Source organism: Histoplasma capsulatum, genomic scaffold, assembly GCF_000149585.1.
Source record: "Histoplasma capsulatum NAm1 scaffold_3 genomic scaffold, whole genome shotgun sequence".
Lineage (NCBI taxonomy): Eukaryota > Fungi > Ascomycota > Eurotiomycetes > Onygenales > Ajellomycetaceae > Histoplasma > Histoplasma mississippiense.
This window is the reverse complement of record NW_001813980.1, coordinates 2,778,220-2,798,701: the sequence shown is the minus strand read 5'-3', so window position 1 is coordinate 2,798,701 and position 20,482 is coordinate 2,778,220. Positions and strand designations below refer to the sequence as shown.

Here is a 20,482-nt window from a genome sequence, read left to right as displayed (position 1 = left end):
GCCGATGTAGAGCAGGGTATAGTGTCATAGCCTTCCAGCTCTGCACCTCTTTAAAGAGACGCCAGGTGCCTTTGGAAGGCATCGACTACCCAAAGGGGCATGCACCACGGCAGATATTTTCAAGAAGGTCGATTGCATCATCGACGCGCTCGCTAAGAACATAGGAATGGGCCAAACCCACTGCAATAGGTATCAGCACCTCCTCTTGTTCCATCTGCAAAAACCACTTCCAGGCCGTCTCAAGGATGAAGCGAGCAGCATATCTTGCCACGAAATTTTTGCAAACGATAAAAACCAGCTCCCGAAAAACCTTGCCCCAGCTGTACTTCTCCACGGAACGACATTGATTCAAAAATATTGTTTTCAAAATCTGGCGGCTGCAGTCTTGGAATACAGAGTAGAAACATCGACAGGTCTGGACAGCTGAAAATAAAGCTGCAAAATCAGGTAGGTTCTTAAGGATCATGGGAACAATATCAAGTGGGAGGCACGCTAGATTAACTGTCATGGTGACTGTGAGGAGGCAGGAAGGAGGATGCCGCACAGTGCGCCTTTTGTTATAGAAGGCGGATATGACAGCAGACTTCGCATGTAAGCGATGAAAGAAATGTGGGTAGAATGCGATCAGGTGGGCGCCGTCACTGTGAAAGGAGAATAAGTGGAAAAGAAAAAAACAGCAGAGATTGCTGAGATAAATATCCTTGGCCAGGTCCCAGGCGGGGTTCAGTGCCGACTTAGGCTCACTAAGATGAGGCTGGTGGATGACCCGGATATTGATAATGTTGGTAAACTATACCTAGAAACCCAGACGTACGCTTAAACTAAAGATGCAAGATGCACATTATCAGATGCTGTAAACTAATGGAGATTCAGTGTATTGATAGCGTGAATTGCTCTTGTTTTGTCCTTTAATCCACCATGCCTTTGACCGACTCTTCATTCTAAAAATTTTGATCTGGATGTTGAAAAAAAAACGCGTTTGCTGAGTCACCACGCCTGGTCCCGTGACAGGAATATCCCCGGCTATGCCTCTGTTTCATTCTTGCTCGGGGAAATGGAGCGATGGAAGCAAAGTGGGAAGAGGGCTGGCTTTATATGCCTCAGACCATCTGTTCTATGCTAATGTTCCCTCTGAAGACAGACTTGAAGTGATTGTGAGAAACTGCACCATTTACAGAAGATGTTAACTGAGCTAAATACCTGCTCAGAGTTTATAAACAGAGGGGATATTCATATGACATCTACAGTACACCCTTCACACTTCCAGTTGATGTATGACTAGTGATGTTTACAAAATTTGACTAACTTTCATCAATTATTGAATCACAATAAAAAATCAAACAAGGCGAATCTCATTAAGATTCAGCATTATAACAAATAGCATTGTCATCAGATATAATTACTGATAGAAAAACATAAAGAAAAAAAAAAAGAACAAAGTATATTAATTTTCACAGATAGAATATTTGATGAATGAGCTTCACAAATATGAGAGTTGAAGAGAATATATAGAAATCTGTTTCAGTCTGTCTGCTGAGAAGATAGATTTCAAATTAACATCTCATCAAGCAAAACATTAAAGAGCCTCTCAGATTGATCATTTATATAAAACTGTTATCAGATATAATTACTGAAAAATAGAATAAAGCAAATTAATAGATTAATTTCTCATTCACAAACAATTTTCACAAATATGAAACAAACATGATAGTTAAGTATAAGAAGAATTAAATTAAATCAGATATTAAAAAATCTCATCATTTATTCATTCATATCAAATAAAATTAAAAGGCGGATTATATACTTCTGAAATTATAGCATTTTAATTGTACATGATCTTGAAATGTTTCATGCAATTAAATATGCAAATGAATTTCTTATTCAATTTTGTGATCTGCTTTAAATGAGTGTAAAACACACAATTTTTACTGGTAATAGCAAATGTATGAATGATCATAATCAGATTTCTGATCTGAAGATGAATATACAATTAGAGATGAGATATGAATGATGAGCATTTCATCACATATCTTTCAGACACTGAAATTCAAATCCTTCAATTTATATAGCTCATCACTGAACAGCTGCAAACTTCCTTTATACATGCATGATTTTAAAAGAAAACTTTTTCAGACATCTCTCTGAAATTCTCAGTTCAAAATTTCATACTTCAGCTTATAATAAATTCTGCTGAGAATAGCATCATCAAACTCATCAACACAGTTTATAATGAGAAACAAAACTTTCTCAAAATATTCAAATTTGCAGAGAAAGATTGTCATAGAATAATTGTAAACTTCATTAACAAAGCACTCATACAAAAAGATATTGATTTCATTCACAAGAAAAATAGCATTGAAATGGCTAGCAATTTTAAATATATTGAAAACATGATTTTTCAAACATCTATCTCTGATTAATTTATCTGCAGATATTTAAAATGTAACATTAATCTTTAAGTTTTGCTCAGATGAATTAAAGACATACTATGGCGTACGCCGTTCAATTGGTAGGATAATTCATGTCTGAGTTTCTCTAACCTAGAAGGGTGGGCGAACGCCCCTATATATATACGTAGTCATCCCGTCAGCGATCCAATCCAGAGGAAGGAGCGATAGCAGCATACGGGAAGAATAGGAGGAATAATACGGAAGGAGCAGGGCGGAAGGGAGACTAAGGGCGGAACGCCACACATACTTTATAAAGAGAGCACTGCAAATGATTTGTTAATATTTTCAAAATCTAAATATTCACTGACATTAAAACCAGAATGCTTTATTCACTAAGTCAGAATGCAGACACTTATTATAAAAGCATATTGAAACCACATTTTTTATCAATAATAAAGTCATCAAAGAAAACATTAAACATCAGATTTAATTGAGCTCTAGCTAAAGTTAAAAGCATATCTCTTTACTGCTTTGAAATCTTGAAATTTTTAAAGAGATTAGATGATCATTCAACTTGATTGAGATTATTATTATTATTATTCTTCCATTATACTCGTATGCAAGCAGTGCTTATGATGAGTCCTTGTGTAATGTTAAATACAGACAAAAGTTAATTATACAGAAGGAATGCTTAGTGTTAAATGACATTAAAAATATAACAGATACATAGAAAAATTAAAGGGCATGGAGACGTGCTACGCTAGAGAGATTTCTATGTACACAGAGAGAGAAAACAGAATTCAGGTGGCAACTCTTGAGAAGACTCAGCTCATTGCAAAGGATTTTTCTGAGCTGCGCATCCACTTCTGGCCCGACGTATGGCCATTCATGGTGGGGCTATAGTGTGGTTCCCTGAGGGGACCGCCGCTGCCGTGCCTGGAAGGCTTTATAGTGAGCAGAGAGGGATACCTCTCTCAGTTGATCAGAAAGCTGTCTGTGCTTCTAACATCAGAAGAAAGACAGACAAGATAAATAATGAAGGAGAGAGCACTGAAGAAGGTTGTGACAGGAAAAGAGCAGAGAATGACAGAGAGAGCAAAGAAAAGAAGGAAGAAGAAGCATCATCATTAGTTATATAGAATTTATTTTATTAATTTATTTACAGCTTGATGTAGTTCAGATTCATCTGATGAAAGAAGGCTGAATTAATCATGACACAATTGTTGATACAAATCTAAATTATTTCTCTTCACATTTTGAAGAAAGCATAGCCACAGCAGTGATGAATATGCTGACTCTTCAAATTGTAAAATTTTTAACAGAAGTTAATGATAGACTATGGCGTACACCGTTCAATTGATAGAATAATTCATGTCTAAGTTTTTCTAATCTAGAATAGTGGGTGAACTCCTTTATATATACATAGTCATTCTGTCAGCGATCTACTCCAAAGGAAGGAGTGATCGCAGCATACAGAAAGAATAAAAGGAATAATGATGCAGAAATGAAAAAAGTAAAATGAAAGAAAAAATAAAAATAAAATATGAAAAAAACAGAGTGAAAGAAAGAATAAAGATGAAATGCTATATAAACATTATGACATCTCATTTATTGAGATGGTGATTAAAAGAAAAGATTTTGAGAGTGTGAATGAATCTAAGTCTGTGGAACTCAACAATCTTCAACTGAGTATTAACTTCATTGAATACTTCACTGTCAAAATTCAGATAGCAATAATTTAAATTAAAATATTCAATTTCATTCATTTTCATTTTCTCTTCTTTAGCATTGAATATAACACATCACAGCTTGTCAGTTCTCTTTGATTTGAAAATGATTTAAAGCAAATTGTATATGATTTCTCTCTTTTTCAAAAATGGTGAAAACCTCTGAATTATGGAGGTATAAATTTCTTTGCTATATTTAATGAGCAGATTCACATGCTTCACGTATGAATCTGCATGATTTCATCTTTTTTTTGATAATGTATTTTTTAAAATTGAAAAAAAAGTTGTATAGAAAGTTTTGCTCAATCTGATATTGAATTAATAACTACTTTAATGAAATTGAATAGAAGAGTGAAACAATATTGAAGGCTTATTCTCATACAAATTGATAGCTTTAACATCTCTCATAATTTCTCTCAGCACATCAAACAATGCTTCAGATTTAATATCAATAAAAATCTTAATTTTCTTGATCATTCTGTCTGATATGCTGTCGGTAATTAAATGTGAATAGGATTTGAAATTATATTTCTTATCAAGCTACTTTCAGACAACAAATATATACTGATCAAAATAATCAAATGCTTTATCCTTTTTCACAGAGTTTACAATTTTATACTTTGAGTTGTTCTTGTTCCATCTAACTGACAGTGAATATAAAAGGAACTAAGAGATTGAATGATGAAATGTACACTTTGTGAACTTTCTGATATTTGAATTTTGATGCTCAAGCTTTCCCCTTCTTGCCTTCTTTATTCTTATTTTTCTTTAATTTAATATCTTCAATTAGCTTCAAAGAATTTGATGACTGCTTGACTTGATGAAGGACATCTATGAAAAGTTCTTGCAGTTGTTTCATGGTAACGGGCTACCCCCGGGTTGGGATGGAGGAGGTGGAGCGCAACACCATTGGGGTACAGAGCACCTCCCCAGGCACGGATGGAATCACAGTGCGGATGCTCAAAGCATGCTGGCAGCATGTGTCCCTCTTTATACAGCAGCTATACAACTGCTGCCTCCGGCTCTGCCACTTCCCACGAGCCTGGAAACTGGCAGAGGTGGCAATGATACCCAAGGTGGGTAAGAGAGATAGAAGCTCAGTCCGCTCCTGGAGGCCCATTGCCCTGCTTTCAGTAATCTCCAAAGGGCTGGAACGCATCATTGCAAGGCGACTGGCCTACACGGCACTCATTCACGGCATGGTCAGCCCACAGCATGGGGGGGCGCTGCCCAGACGATCTGCAATGGACCTGGTAGCTGCTTTCACTCATGAGGTGGAGGCAGCCTTCGCACAAAACAAAGAAGTGTCCATGGTCACAATGGATGTGCAGGGTGCCTTTGATGCTGTGCTGCGCAGGCGGCTGCTTCAGCGGATGGCGCAACAGGGGTGGCCACGCGAGCTGCTGCAGCTCATTGACAGTTTCCTCACTGAACGCAGAGCTCAGGTCCGGCTGGAGGGGACCACCACAGCAGCACATCAGATGCAATGTGGCACGCCACAGGGGTCTCCTTTGTCACCAATACTGTTCCTTCTGTACCTGGCAGAGCTGCTGTGGCAAAACTCGGAGTTGCGCTTTGGCTATGCGGATGATCTGAACATCTGGCGGGCGACCCACTCACTTGACAACAATGCCACCCTTCTCAGACAGGATATACAGAGTATTCTGAGGTGGGGGGAGATAAACAAGGTGGCCTTCGCACCAGAGAAACTTGAGATGATCCATCTTACAAGAAAGCGACACAATGAGGCACCAGCAGTAGTTGTGTCTGAGGACCTCACTGTTCACCCTGTTACTGCCCCAGCTGGACAGGAGCCAGCACTTCGCTGGCTGGGTGTACACTTCGACAGAAGGCTCACCTGGAGACCACATGTCTCCACCCGGGCAAAGAAGGCAAGGGCCGTAGCCCAGCACATCCGGAGTCTGGGAAAGACCAGAGACGGGCCCCCAGCAGACGCTCTGCGGAAGGCGGTCACCACCTGCGTGGTTCCCTCACTGCTCTATGGCACAGAGGCCTGGTACGGCGGCCGCACGCAGCCAGCAAGGCACACGGGCAGGAGTGGGGAGGTTAGCTCCCGCCTGGGATGGCATGTGGGGACAGTTGAGAAGGTGCTTACTATGGCAGCCAGAGGGGTCCTCCCAGTTTTCCGTACAACGCCCATCGCTGCCCTATACCGGGATGCTGGGCTCCCATCAGCAATGGTAGCTCTGGAGGAGGCCAAAATTCGATTCGCGACAAGGCTTCAGGTGGTGGATGAGAAGCACCCACTGGCTTCACGGATAGCACCTCCAATGATCACACGAGGAAGAGGGGCTGGAACCCGGCAGCGCTCAAAGACCAAGATCCAGCGGTTGGGGGCGCTGCTACCTGCAGTCAATAGACCCACACTTGCCATCCCACACTACTCAGAGGGATGCGGGACAGACCCCACAGAGGGTGTAGACAAAAAGAGTGCTGCTCAGGCATTCAAGGAATGGTGGAGAAGTCAACCCTCAACAGATCTATATGTTTTCTCAGATGGATCAGAACGGAGCCTTGACAACAGCAGGCAGGTGGGCTATGGCTTCATAGTCTATCAGGGAAATAAACAGCTGGCCAGCTTCTCAGCTGCGCTGAGCCCTATGTCACATGTCTTCGACGCTGAGGCAGTTGGTGCCTGCCGGGCATTGGAGTGCGCCGTGAAGCTCCTACCTTGTGTCACAGAGGACAGCAGCAACCCTCAGATCTGGCTCTGCCTCGACAACACCTCAGTCATCTGGGGCATACGGGGCAGTGCAGCAGCCTCCTCAAACTGGGCCTACAACCGCTGCCATGAGCTCCTCAGACAGCACAATGTCGGCCTGAAATGGGCTCCTGGGCATATGGGGATAGAGGGCAATGAGGAAGCAGACCGCTTGGCTAAGCGGGCAGTCTCATCCACTGCGGCCCCAGCCTATGGTCTCGAGGCCACACCCACAGTCAGTGGGGTCCGCACAGTGGCCAAGCAGCTCAGCCAAGAGGCAAGGCGAAAGTGGTGGAGTGGAGCCTGTGGCAAGCTCTCTGACTGGTACCGGGGCTGGAGTTTCAGCAGGCCGACTGTGGAATACCAAGTGAAGGCCCCTCCGGAGCTCACCATGCCACGGCATGCCCTTCACCGCTGGCTCGCACTCCGCTCCTCTCATGGGGACTTCTCCTGGTACCACAGGCGTTTCCAGCATGCAGATGCGAGGCTCACCTGTGTCTGTGGACACAACAAGAGCCCAGAACATTTGGTGCTCTGTCGACACTCACAGAGGCACTTTCTTCACTGGCCCAAGAGGCCAGCAGCACGGCCACACAACCGGGCGACAGCTGTTGCCTATCTAGGGTCTCTGACCCCTACAGACTTTGTAGAACTGCTGGACTGCACGCAGTTCTACACACGGTACTGCACAAGGTAACGCAGCCGGCTGGCTGCAAACCATCTGACAACCCCCGCAGCAGTTCCACGAGGCCGGCCTGCTGAGTACACCCACGGTAGCTAGTGCAACTGCCAGGGACATCACAGTCTATGCAGACAGTACAGATAGCACAACTAGGCTCATCTGTCTCAATTATCTGTGGTGTAATCAGTACGGTCTACGTGTCTGACTCAGCTGATATGGTTTTGACTGCCGGCATTGTATCTACGCGTACTCTGCTTTGTTTTCCTCTCGTTTGCCCTTGTCTCTATCGGCTCAAATGCTTCTTCTTCCTTCTTTTCTTTGCTCTCTCTTCATTCTCTGCTCTTTTCCTTCCACAACCTTCTTCAGTGCTCTCCCCTCTCTTTTCCCCCGGGTCTGTGCCAGATCACGTGACTGCAAGGTGTTGCAGATGACACAGTCTTTCCTTCACCTCTCTCTTTTATTCTTTTCATTTCAGAACACACACTTTCCCTCTCTTTCTTTCATTATTTATCTTGTCTGTCTTTCTTCTGATGTTAGAAGCACAGACAGCTTTCTGATCAACTGAGAGAGGTATCCCTCTCTGCTCACTATAAAGCCTTCCAGGCACGGCAGCGGCGGTCCCCTCAAGGAACCACACTATAACCCCACCATGAATGGCCATACGTCGGGCCAGAAGTGGATGCGCAGCTCAGAAAAATCCTTTGCAATGAGCTGAGTCTTCTCAAGAGTTGCCGCCTGGATTCTGTTTTCTCTCTCTGTGTACATAGAAATCTCTCCAGCGTAGCACGTCTCCATGCCCTTCGGGAGGCTTCTGAAACACGGGCGCTGCCCGTGTTTTCTCCGGGACGTTAAACCTATACATACATACATACATGGTAACGGGCTGCGGAGGGTTTGCATGGTTACAACTATCTAGAGGTGTTTGGGGGTGAATGGGTGAAGAGGGAGAAGCTTTAATATCATTAAACTTTGTGAGTTTGAACATTGTGATCTATAAAGATATAGTGACAACGTGTAATGGCTCGCGGGGATTGGAATTGGGAAGTTTTGCTCGGTAAGTATTTCTTGATTGCCTCAGGATTTCAGGGGAAACTGTGCCTTCTTATATGCCATTTTGTTGACACTTTTGATATCTATTCTTTTGTCGTCCTCCCCTTCCGCTTGGACCATGTGGATATATGAGGAGATAGCCGTCACTCCCCTATTTTAGGGATGCATGAAACTGTGCCGCAGGATATATGGTATCGACTTTGTTGAGGGTAATCAAAGAACGGTGTCTTGTTGTAGCTTGCAGTAGTGTTGTGATTTTATAGCACTATCCCCTTGTGAACTTCCGCATCATGCATGGTAGTCAATGAAGCGCGGCTGGTGATCTGCATATCGATGTTACTGTGCATTTGCTTATTGATTGATTAATATGAATGATGTTGCAAAATCACCTAACTTCTACAGCATCATAGTTATCTACGGGGCGCGTTAGCGGCGTTATAACATGACCCCCCCAAATAACCAGGTTATCCCGGACGCCACCCCAGCCAAACCCCCCCTGGATAACTGAGTTATACAGAGGAGGTCTGCTTGGCATGTTATCTTGACAGTTATTGAAGCTCTGTACAAGATGATTGGCTGAAGAAAAATATTGTGGATAAAAATTGATTAATATAGATCTGACTAGCTAGCTAGATATCTTTCCTCTATCTTTCTTCTATTTATATGATCTGCTTGACTTCACCATATGAGCTACTAATTTTAGACACCAACATAGAGGTGCAGATCATGTCTAAATGTCATACACAAATTTTATATGATTGAAATAAATAGAAATAATATATACCTGCCTTTTCAGAAGAGAAAGAGAAAGAGAAAGAAAAAAAAAAAAGAGATTATACATATCAGAAAAAGAAAGTTAATCAAGAATTATAGAAATAGCAAATGTTAAATCAGTTATGAACAGCTACTGTTCAGAGAGACTCTTCATTCATTGTTGAGAGTCATTCTTTTTATCATCATTTATAATTTCTATCTCCTTCACCTTTTTCCCATCTTATACAGAGCAGTGAATGGCATGATCACATCATTTGCAATTGCCACAAACTTCATCAAAGTGATCAGACAGATGACAGCATTTTGAGAATGGTTGAAGATTTGAATGGGCACTTCAGCAGATAAAACATGCATGTGACTCTGTTTAATTATGAGATTGAATGAAAATAATATGAATATATAATAACTAATAGCTTCAAATCTGCAACTCTATCATACTGCTTTGTATAAAAAGTATATCTTGCTCTGAAAGAGTCAGAATTGCTCTGAATTATGAACTGTGAATAAAAAGATTCAACTGTTGATCAGTTATAAAAAGAATGTGATGAGAACTCTGAAAATTAGAGAGATTGAAAAGAAAAAAAACTTTATATTATACAGAAAAAAGAGCAGTTAATGTTGTGATATTTGATATTTAATTGATAAAGCAATCTGTCAAAGTTTTGTACATACATGATTGATATGATGATGTGTTGAAAGAAGAAGAAAAGAAGAAGAGAAGAGAAAGAAGAGAATATTATTATAAAAAGATGAGTAAATGCAAAAAAGCAGATGTAATTCACTGCTTTTATCATCGTCATCAATTTGTTAATTCATTCACTTTCATTAATCAGCTCATCAGCCCCGGTGGCCGAATGGGTAATGCGGCCACCAGGTAGCGCCTTGGCGTGGGGACCCAAGGCGCGTGGGTTCGAAACCCACAAGGGGACAACATTACATCCGGAGCCAATTTCTAAGCTCCTAAAATAAAGGGATGTGAACTTGCCAAGTAGGTACCTTCGGGCGAACCTACTACCTGATTTAGCTTATTGTTTCTGGGCTGGAAACCTGTATCGCGAGTACCAAATCCTGTTTTTCATTAATTTTCCTATGTTTCTGTTATATTCTTGGCGTCATTCAACACTAAGCATTCCTTCTGTATAACCAACTCTTGCTTGTATTTAACATTACACAAGGACTCGTCATAAGCACTGCTTGCATACGAGTATAACGGAAGAATAATAATAATGATACAATCAGCTCATCACCCTCTGTTGTCTTTATATAATAGTCAGTTGTAGTGAGAGAATACATTGTATAGTAGAAAACCTTCATACAATGAAGAGCAGAGCTGTATTAATTAACTAGCAGTACATTTTAATCCATCTAAAAATACACTTTATTTATATTATTATATAAAGTCAAAGTTTCAATAACTCTGTATAAAGAGAAAGAAAATGACAGATTCTCTAAAGCTGTTTCTGTTTTTTCAACAACTCTGTTAATTTATTAAAAGAGAGCTTTTCTCACTGACAGATCAGCTTCAGAGATTTCACAGCAGCATTGACAATTATATTAAAAAGCATATATATATGAATTTCATTGATAATGATTTTTCATTAACAGAATATTATCTGCTTCTTGAAAAGCTCTTACATCAACTGCTTCTCTGATTTTTCAGACTCTGTATTGATGAATCATCTCTCAGATCAATGGTTCACTTTCATCACAGATTAGACATTGATTATATTATATAGAGAAAAAAATGGCCATTTTCTGTCTAAGAAGAGATGAGAAGTATGGTTGTCAGATTTAAAAATTTAACATTATTAAATAATAATTGTTTCATCTTCATCTCTGACTTCACTGACCTCTGTATGATGTCTCTGAAAAGAGTAGAAGAAGAGAAGAGTAGAGAGAAAGCAGAGAAAATGACAATCAAATTCATAACTGAATTCTGAGCAATAGAGTTTTGATAAATTGTTTGTATGAAAAACATGATTTGATCATCAATTAAATCAGCAAGCTGCTAAGCCATCTTCTGCTGCAGCTGTTGATTTTCATAACTTCATTTATTAATAAACTGAATCATCTTTTGTTACATATTTTTTAGCTGATCAGCAATGATAAATACTATTCATTGAATCTTAATTTTCTGAAACTTCACAGCTGTCTCAAGAATCTGAACAATCTGAAGAGTATATTTCTGATAATTCTCTTGTATAAAGAGAGTATTTGATTATAAAGAGTGGTCAGAGAACTGCCTCTGCAGAAGCATAAAATTTTAAAAAATCATTGTATAAAACTGTTTCAACAGCTGCAGAAATCTCTGAACTGTTAAATCTTATTCATTTTTTAACAATTTTTACTCTATCTTCTTCATTTCTTTCATTTTTACTGCTTTTTTTTCCCTTCTCTATATCTGTCTCTGTTTCTGATTCAATTTCTCATATAAATCAAATCTATATAGTTAAACATCTACTTATGATTAGATGGCAGCCTTCAGCTGCTTTGAAGAGGGGATGATGATTTGAGAAAGAAAGTAATTGCTCTGAATCTGTGATTTAAACTCTGTCATTGCTCATATAAACTCTCAGAAGATATTGATGAGATAGCAATTGATCAAAGCATCATTATTTCATTAATCAATTTAATAAATCTGATTCTCTAACATCTTATTCATATTCAGTTCAGTATATTTGAATCTTTAATTTCAATCAAAATGAATCTTCTTACTTGATAAAAGCTCAACTGCTGCATATATATGATTGATTCATTGAAGCTGAGTATTATATAAAAGAGGTTTGAAGGGATTTTGTTCACAGAGAAGATAAATATCATATCAGAAAAAGCATCTTTGAAAGTTTGAAAAACTTTTTCATACAATATTTCAGCAGTAGAATAAATAGAATGTTAGATAAGATATTGTATAAAATGGAGAATTCTTATATTTCATCACAGTAATATATTTCAGTTGTCTCAGCTGGTTGAACTTATCATTATCTATAATGAGAATTATAAATCAACATGAAATAAACCTTTCATTTAAAAATTGAAAAGTGAAAACATCAGGCAGCTGTGCTGTATAAAATGTTTCTCTTTACAGAAGCATGTTATAATTCATGAAAAAATTTAGCTTTATATAAAAATGACTCATCACAAATGTTTGATTATTTTTATATCAATCAGTTCAGTAATATTTCATTAAATAAATTATTATTTTTTCATTGTATTCATTCTGCAGAGTATTGACTTCTCAATTTACATACTGTGTCTGCTTTTATACAGATTTCTTGATTTCATGCATATGAAGAACTGCACTGATCAGTTGTTTATATAAATGATCAGAGAAGTTGATTTCTCTGCTCTTCTGAAATCTTTACAAATTCATCACAGCTGTTATATATAGCTTGATTATATTTTTATTCACAGTCTGCAGCACAGTGTTGCCATCCCTGTTTGTACAAACTCTTTTACTTTTATAAACAGAGCTTTGCAATGAATGATAAAGCATTTTCTCCTTTAGAAATCAAATCAGCTTTCTCTTTGTCATCATTTTTTCATTTCAAAACCAATTTCCTTGCAGAAATTCTGTATGAAGAGATAGAAGTTAAAACTAGAATGATCAATCTGAATGCAAGAAAGCAGTACCACCCACTCACCATTCTCTCTACTTGAGAAGATACTGTTTATTGATATTCTTTGATCAATTCTGCAGGGCCAAAGCCAGTGCCTTTTCCCCATACAAAAAGAGGTCTTTGCTGATCTGAAGCTGCCGCTCCACCTCTGTACAGTCAGCTAGAGATGTCATGATGAAGAATAGTGAGCAGAGATGCTTAAAAATCTATTCTTGAAGAATGATGCCTGCTCATACAGTATGAATCAAGTGGGGTTGAATGTATGTACGGTATAATTAAACACTAAAAAGTTATCGTGGGGCTTGGCTAACATACACAGTAACATGGGTTATAACGCCACCCAAACCCCCCCCCCCCGTATAACCACTAGTTACCTAGCTAGCGATCAACTAGAAATTGTGACGCTTCTTGCGGATTGATTGGTAACTCTAATAGACGACTCATACGGAGCATATCCATCACCATTGATGTTCATACATATAGGTAAAGAGTTTTGTCATACCCCAGGGGCTTGGGGGTTAGCACAGTGATGAAAATCATATCCTCTGTTATTGGATGTTCAGTCTCCGAATACGCGGCGTAAACTATGCTCCAGTCAAGCCCGCTAATCCTAGTCAATCCAGGTGTCAAAGGGCTAATGCAAATGGCACCATCACGCCTTATTCCATGATGTGAACGCCCGGAAGATTCCGCTTCTCATTTTCTGCATCTCCAGGAAAAGGCGATCGCCCAACAATAGATTTCCCAAATACACTCTTCGTGCGAACCCTTCACTGGCAGCGATGATACTGAACAGTGATATTCCGCGGGTGGATATCTCCATGTTGCACGTTATACGCATATATTAATGATTCGGCATCGACTGTGGCCTTCATGATGATTTGGCGCTCCAGCCGTGAAAAGTGTACCGGGCTCAGTTTACCCTATGGAGACGCCGGAGATTGGCTCAACGAGGATCAGTGTGACGAAAAGATTCGTCTAATTGACAGGCAATCCAAGAGAGTGAAAGAGCCGAAGTATCTTGGCACAATTTTTTCCTTGTACGGAGGATCCTCTCAAAAGTTTTGATTAGAATTTAACTTGTAACTTAACTAATATTGCAACCGGCATTAAGTATTTCCATTCCATGTCTTAACTACTAGTTACAGCTGGGTTCTAAGGGGGCTAATGCCTGTGGCGCCTGAATAAACCACTACAGCTTAACTACATCTGTAAAGATAGCCTAAATCTCAAGGTGTTTGGAAAATGAAGATGCTTTAGAAGGGTAACAATATAACAGCTGAAATTCTTAGCGCTAATCAAAACTTTTGAGAGGATCCTCCGTAATTTTGCCAGTGTCAGATACGCTGCAGCTTCATGGGGAGTAGTCCTGATCAATGCAGAGAAAAAGGTCTGCGTCGTCTTGCTCATGGTTAAAGTTAAGAGGAGCGTAGAATTTGGCCATCAAGGTCGCGTTTTCTGGTGCGCCCTGCGTTGTCAGTGGTCTTACATCTGAAACATGAACGGGCACCCAGTTGAGCGTTTTGGTGGTTCCCGAATCTAATTGCTTCCGATATAGTCAACTGGACAACCCGCGGTCCATCGCAGCCGTTTGAAGGAGGGTGGAGGAAACAAACATTCGAGAGGATGTTTCCATTCTCACTCATGTACGGTATTAGGATCGAGCGCAAAACTCCAGCGCATGGGAGCTAGATGGTTGTGAGCGCAAACTGTGAACTGCCGCCCTGAAGCATAAGGCAAAGGAGGCTTGGAAATATTAAATCGGGAGCAAAAACTAGCACTCAAAGGATATGTATATGTCATGTTGCGATATGGGAGTGTGGAAGTTGTTGGATCGATAAAGTAGAGCAAGATTGATTACTAGTGAAAATTTTCGATGGGTAGGTAATACCACTGTTACTATAAGTATTCAGCTCTATGGCGACCCAGAGAGAGCTCCCATCCACGAAGAGTCCTGTTGTCCCCTGTGTGAAAGGGTAGATTTAAGATTATTCATTCAATCCAAAATGTAGGATCGCTGTTCTGCCTGTTTGATTGATTGAAACCCTTTTTTACCCCGGTATCATAAGATCGCGCTAATTTCAAACAATCCCATTCTCATAAATGCAAAAGTAGCTAGAAAACAAAAGGCAAAGCAAAAAGGAAGGGGAAACAAATTGAACAGTGTTATAAATAAACAGAATAACAGATAATACGAACAATTAACTACATAGTACTCCGTAAGAGCAGAAGCGATGGCCGAAACGTAATTCCTCGCTAACTGTTTGATGAACAGCTAGAACTGAAGTTTATCTATTTATTTATTTATTTTTTTAATTTCATCCCTTCGATAACAAGGATCACACTTATTCTGATGACAGAGCTTACACTGCCAGATAGCGAAAAAAGGACCAGACGTGCAATACGAGCAATTCCAGCTCAGGATACTCAGGTCACTTTGGATAATCGCCCATTGATGAGGGCAGGTCGAGTTGGCCATAGCAGCAATTGTGGGTATGGAATGACGGAATACACGAATAGATGTCTTTCAGAGGAAGAGTTCAATGAGTCGCGACGAATTCTGGCTGGCAAACCGTTTGAGTTTTGCTAGATTACCGGCGGTGCGGTTTGTGGTCCAGCTTCAAGCGGCTCAATAGGCCACACCAGCCTGGTTCGGTGGGTTGGCGGCCAGGCTGGGCACACACTAGCTCATAAAACCTTTCCCAATCTTGATGGGTGCGCTCGATATTGTTGCGCCACTAAACCCAAGGCTTTGGTTGAGACTGAACAGGGGAGGCCCCAATGGGATCGTCAGTGCGCAAGGGGAGCTTTTGAAATGCTCTTTAAGGGCAAACTACTCTGTAAAAGCGCAAGAGAAGGAGGCAGAAACGGGTGGTAATCGTTTGATGGAATAATTCGATAAGGACGATCGTTGTACAGGTGGTACTAGTATTTATTGCCGTTAACAACTTGGTTCCCTGCAAATCCAGCTCGTGCTCTTGAATTGGATTTTCGGTTAAGACTTCGAATGTTTCCTGCAGCTTTGATGGGAGAATCGCTGAAGCGCAAAGTCGTACAGAACGATTAGCGGCAGGGATATCAGTTGGTTGTACCAAAAAAAGAGACTGTCTTCGATTGTGTTTCCAGAAACCAAGCGGATGGAACCTGCATGCAGATAAAGCGAATTTATTCCTCCTTTTGAACACCAACGCGCTGACCCGATTTCATCGGTTGCTGAGAAACGTCCTAGAAAAGGTATGTGGAGGGGAAACGATTGACGCAAAGCAGCAGACAAAAATGCAACAAGGAATATCTCTGGCAACACGGGCAGAATCGGGGGTCAATGAACCAGTGCCCAGAAGCAGGCGACAAGGTGAAGATAGAGAGGAACAGGAGATCCAGAAGGAACGGCATCCATAGATAGATATAGGTCTCCGACGAATTCGGCGCAGCTGTCGGCACCTGTAATTTCTGCCTTAATAAGAAAAGCGTCCGGCGGCGCCATCCATGGTTGATCTCGCCCACACACTTTCCGCGCAAGATTGGTACCGCCATTATTGGCTTGCGACGGTGACCGCATGTGATGCCAATGATGAGAGGCAAAAACAAGGGCCATCGGCCCGTAGTTGGCGGTATTCAGGACACTGTCTCTCTGGATACATCAATAGTGCCATGTTTCAAGCTTGGAGGCTTGAACCCACACACTAAAGAGCCAGCAAACCCACAAACCAGGAGCCTGGGACCTGACCCTTGTCGACCCTTGTCGACCCTCTGGGCTTGCGACTTGCAAAGAAGCCAGAATTCGACAGGCGGCGGTGGCGGGCACCAAAGCTGCTAGGGGTCCTAGTGTGCACGCCGGGATGGCGCCAGAGTTAGTAATATTGAATCGACAGCTTCGCGAGTGTTCCTTTTTCAGGCGTTCATTTCCAATTTCCCACAGCCATCCCGAAAACCGGGAGCAACAGTGGGAGCTAGGTCGAATATGACGGGGACCGGCTGGCCTCTAAGGATCCATGCAGCATTGAGTGGTGGAGGCTGAGACGGAAGAAGAGGACGACGGCTTGGTGTCGGTGTCGTTCATTTCTCCATATCGCAACCCTGGGGAACATCTGTGGGTTACTGAGTACATCAGGCATCGAGCGACCATCAACGGGCCGCCTCTGTACATGTTGCTGCCATTGCCCAGATCCCCATTCGCCAGGCGCTCTTCTGCACATGAGTAGCGCGATGTTTGCTTTTTCCGAATCGCTTGTTGCTTCCTGCTGAGCATCACCGAACCCTGCCTGTCATGCCATCGCGATCGGTCCCTTGCGCATCGCATACCTGGATAACCCCAGGCAAAATACGGATTTCATGAACCGCAGTTCCAGTGGCATATCCACGTTTCATGTTGGAAACCAGATCTCGACTGTAACTGTTGGCTCCATGCTCCGCTAGATACGTAGGTACACTGACTGTCGCTGAATATCACTCCCTTCCCCTACAAGGCTGAATATACCCCATCGTGAAAACCTATATAATTTCTGGTCGAGGGAAACTAGACCTGGTCCTTTGCCATATGGCGGTACTCATGTGGCTGTTGCGCCTTCAGGATCGACATCGCAGAAAATTCCAACAGCCTGCCGTAGCTGAAAGGGAAAATTAGATTTATCACATAAGTCTATCTCTCCCACCAAGCCAACGACAAATCTCCCTGGGAATGGATATCCTCGACCTTTGCAAGCCTCCTCAACTCCGTTCCTAGATTCGTGCAGTTTGGCAACCGCCACAGTATATCTACAGTTATCCAAGTTTGGAGCGAGCTAGTGGCACCTGGAAGTTCTGATCACCAAGGCTCCAAAAGATGGATTCTGGAATTATTTCACATCATTCACAAACGTTCATTGGCAGCCTTGACTTTCAAGAGGCCTATGCTCATCCTCACATTGCATGCCACAGTGACACTTTCCCATACTATTAGTATGTTCTGAAGTTTTGACAAAAGCTGATTAGGCGGATAGCAATAATAAAGGTGTTTTGTTCGATGCCGATATGAGTTCCGGCCCAAGCAGCCGACGGCAATGGCATACATAAATACCTGGATACGCCAACTAACACATTGAATCAAAACTCAAAATTCAGAAGGAGGAGTTCTTTGCGTTCCATTTGTTCAGGCCCATTGAACTACTGCCTGTTCCTCACGAACCTACAATATGGCACGAATCATAGAGTTGAAGAGGGTGGGATCATCAACCGGATCACGTCCTAGGCAATTCAAATTCCTTTCTTCTTGTGCATTGATTGTGGCAAAGATAAGGCGGGAATGGTATAGCGGTTCCACCGAATCAAAGGAGGCGAAAAGTTAAGGGAAAGAGAATAGCCAAATCTCCTGTTCCCCAAGCCGCATTTTTCGCCATTGTTGGTGTTTAATCTGCTTGGCAAATTGGAGATCGAACGTACCATACAGAGAGGCTTTTTGGCCTTCCGCCGATTAATCTGAAGCTTTCAACCGCGAGTTCAACCCCAACAGATTTCATGGAAATCCCCTCGATTCCTGAGGATCTCAACGGTTAACCTAGGAACCTTCCATTGTATAATGTCATAGGCTATCATAAGATCTGTTCAGGTGAAGAGATTGGGCTCACCGCTGAAGACCAGGCACGTTGCCAATGACTCAATTGGGATTTGCTTGAAATGTTGCAACGTCTTACCTCGCTGACAATAGCCTGTTTCCGCCGGGGTGGCGACTGTGAAACTGATGAATCCGAAAGAGACCCCGTGAGCCCTCACTGTTGAGATATCATACGAAGACCAGAGTGTGGATGAGGGCTGAAGACCACGACGGAGCATTGAACCAGCAGGATTCAAGGAAACTCTGCCCTGCTGATAATAATAACTATACAGCAAGCGCTGATTAAGAATCGGATTTGGATACATCATCACTTGCAATGTCCAGCACAGCATTGTCCCTTTTATGACTGGAAACCTGGGCAATGATAGGACTTGCTTAGCGCTGCTCTTTGGAAGGTCAAGGGTAGTGAATGGAAAGACTTCCAAGTGTGGCTCTGATGGTGAAAGAGTGCTTATGCGAACCATCAAGATGATCCCGTCCATATACAGTCAAGCACTCATCCAGTTACGCATTCCCTCATGCCTATGCGGTACTAAAGTTCCATCAAACTCAACTCTTTGATATTGATATTCACCATATGGTAACCTGCCTACACTACAAATATGATCAGAAGCTCGTTCCACCCTGAAACTTTACAACGATATTCTAACCAGCGTACAAGATTCGAATAAGGCAATATAAAACCTGCAGTTACCATTATTGTTATATCGGGGAAAGCATCGGAGATCGTGAATCGTGATATTGATACTAGCTCTTTCCTCATGTGGGGGGAGGTACAGTACATGTAATAAGTAGTATGTAGATTGCAGCCAGGCATCAAATCCAGATGAGCATGAGTGTCAAATTGGCTGAAGTCATCCCAAGAAATAAACAACAACAGCTAATGGATATGTGTTCAGGAAGTGCCCATTCAGATACTTTTATATGAAATAGGTGACTAGGAACAAGGGCTGAGAAAATGTCGGAGATCGATACACAAGACACACAATCCGGACGTTCTCATCGGTGGAGAGACGAAATATATTCATTCCCACTCCTTTTCTCACCTCTCAACTCTTTCGAACCTATCTCTCCAGTCAACCACGCCCTTCCCCTTTAAGATCCTACTCCCTTTTCGTTGCAGTCACGGCTCATCCTCTCATGACCAACCCCGCTCAAAGAACATGAATGGAGTTAATACAATAGAGAGAAGAGGACGGGAGCAAGAGATAGGAAGAGAAGGACGCGAAGGATATAGAGTCAGGAAAGCGAGCGAGAGAGAGAGAGAGAGAGAGAGAGAGAGAGTGTTTGTGAGTGGCGTGGAAAAAACTCAGCAAGAAAGAGCCCGGATTGTGTGTATAATAATAATAAGAGTAACTAATCTCCCATTTCATAATCCGCGCTCCTCCATAGAGAGAAGAAGGATGGGATCAGGAATTAATTTTGGTCTGCCAACGCTCCGTTAAGGACAATCTTAGTGGGGGGAGGCAAAGAAGAAAGAAAAAAAGAAAGGTTGTTTATCGAAATAAAAACCTCCTTTTCTTGTTTCGGCTTTCCAGATGTCCTTGCAGTACCCCAGTACGGTTCTGCATCGTTGGAAAAAATGATGAATTTCCCTTTTGAACAACAAAGAAACATAACAATAACGCAAATAGTAATTAGGCTGTTTTAAAACGACGCGCAAATTTTGTGCACGAGGATCCAGAGGGCGCAGAGGAGAGGGATATGAGCGGAATTGATGAATTTGATGAATGGTGCGCAAATGGGCTGAACATGGTTGAAGGGATACTTCGATGGAAAAAGAACCAAGTGATGTGATTGAGATGGTGGCCAGGTCGCCAGTAACACAGTGTAGTTCTGAAATTCAATTATCCATTTTTGTCTCAGCAAAGACAGCAGCATGTTGCAGATTGGATTGGAAACATGTTCTTGTTCTTGCGGCCAACAGAAA

The 20,482-nt window shown here is 41.7% G+C and overlaps 2 protein-coding genes across 2 annotated transcripts; one reads left to right on the top strand and one right to left on the bottom strand.

Annotated features, from left to right (window-relative positions):
• Positions 1-5,001: 5,001 nt before the first annotated feature.
• HCAG_03978 (conserved hypothetical protein) lies at positions 5,002-7,536 on the top strand (the record flags this gene model as incomplete). Its single annotated transcript, XM_001541830.1, has 1 exon — positions 5,002-7,536. One exon carries the CDS (start codon positions 5,002-5,004, stop codon positions 7,534-7,536), a length of 2,535 nt encoding a protein of 844 aa, XP_001541880.1.
• A 492-nt stretch (positions 7,537-8,028) lies between these two features.
• HCAG_03977 (predicted protein) lies at positions 8,029-8,421 on the bottom strand (the record flags this gene model as incomplete). The annotated part of the gene is made up of 3 exons (XM_001541829.1): positions 8,029-8,037; positions 8,185-8,332; positions 8,390-8,421. 3 exons carry the CDS (start codon positions 8,419-8,421, stop codon positions 8,029-8,031), a joined length of 189 nt encoding a protein of 62 aa, XP_001541879.1.
• Positions 8,422-20,482: the final 12,061 nt, after the last annotated feature.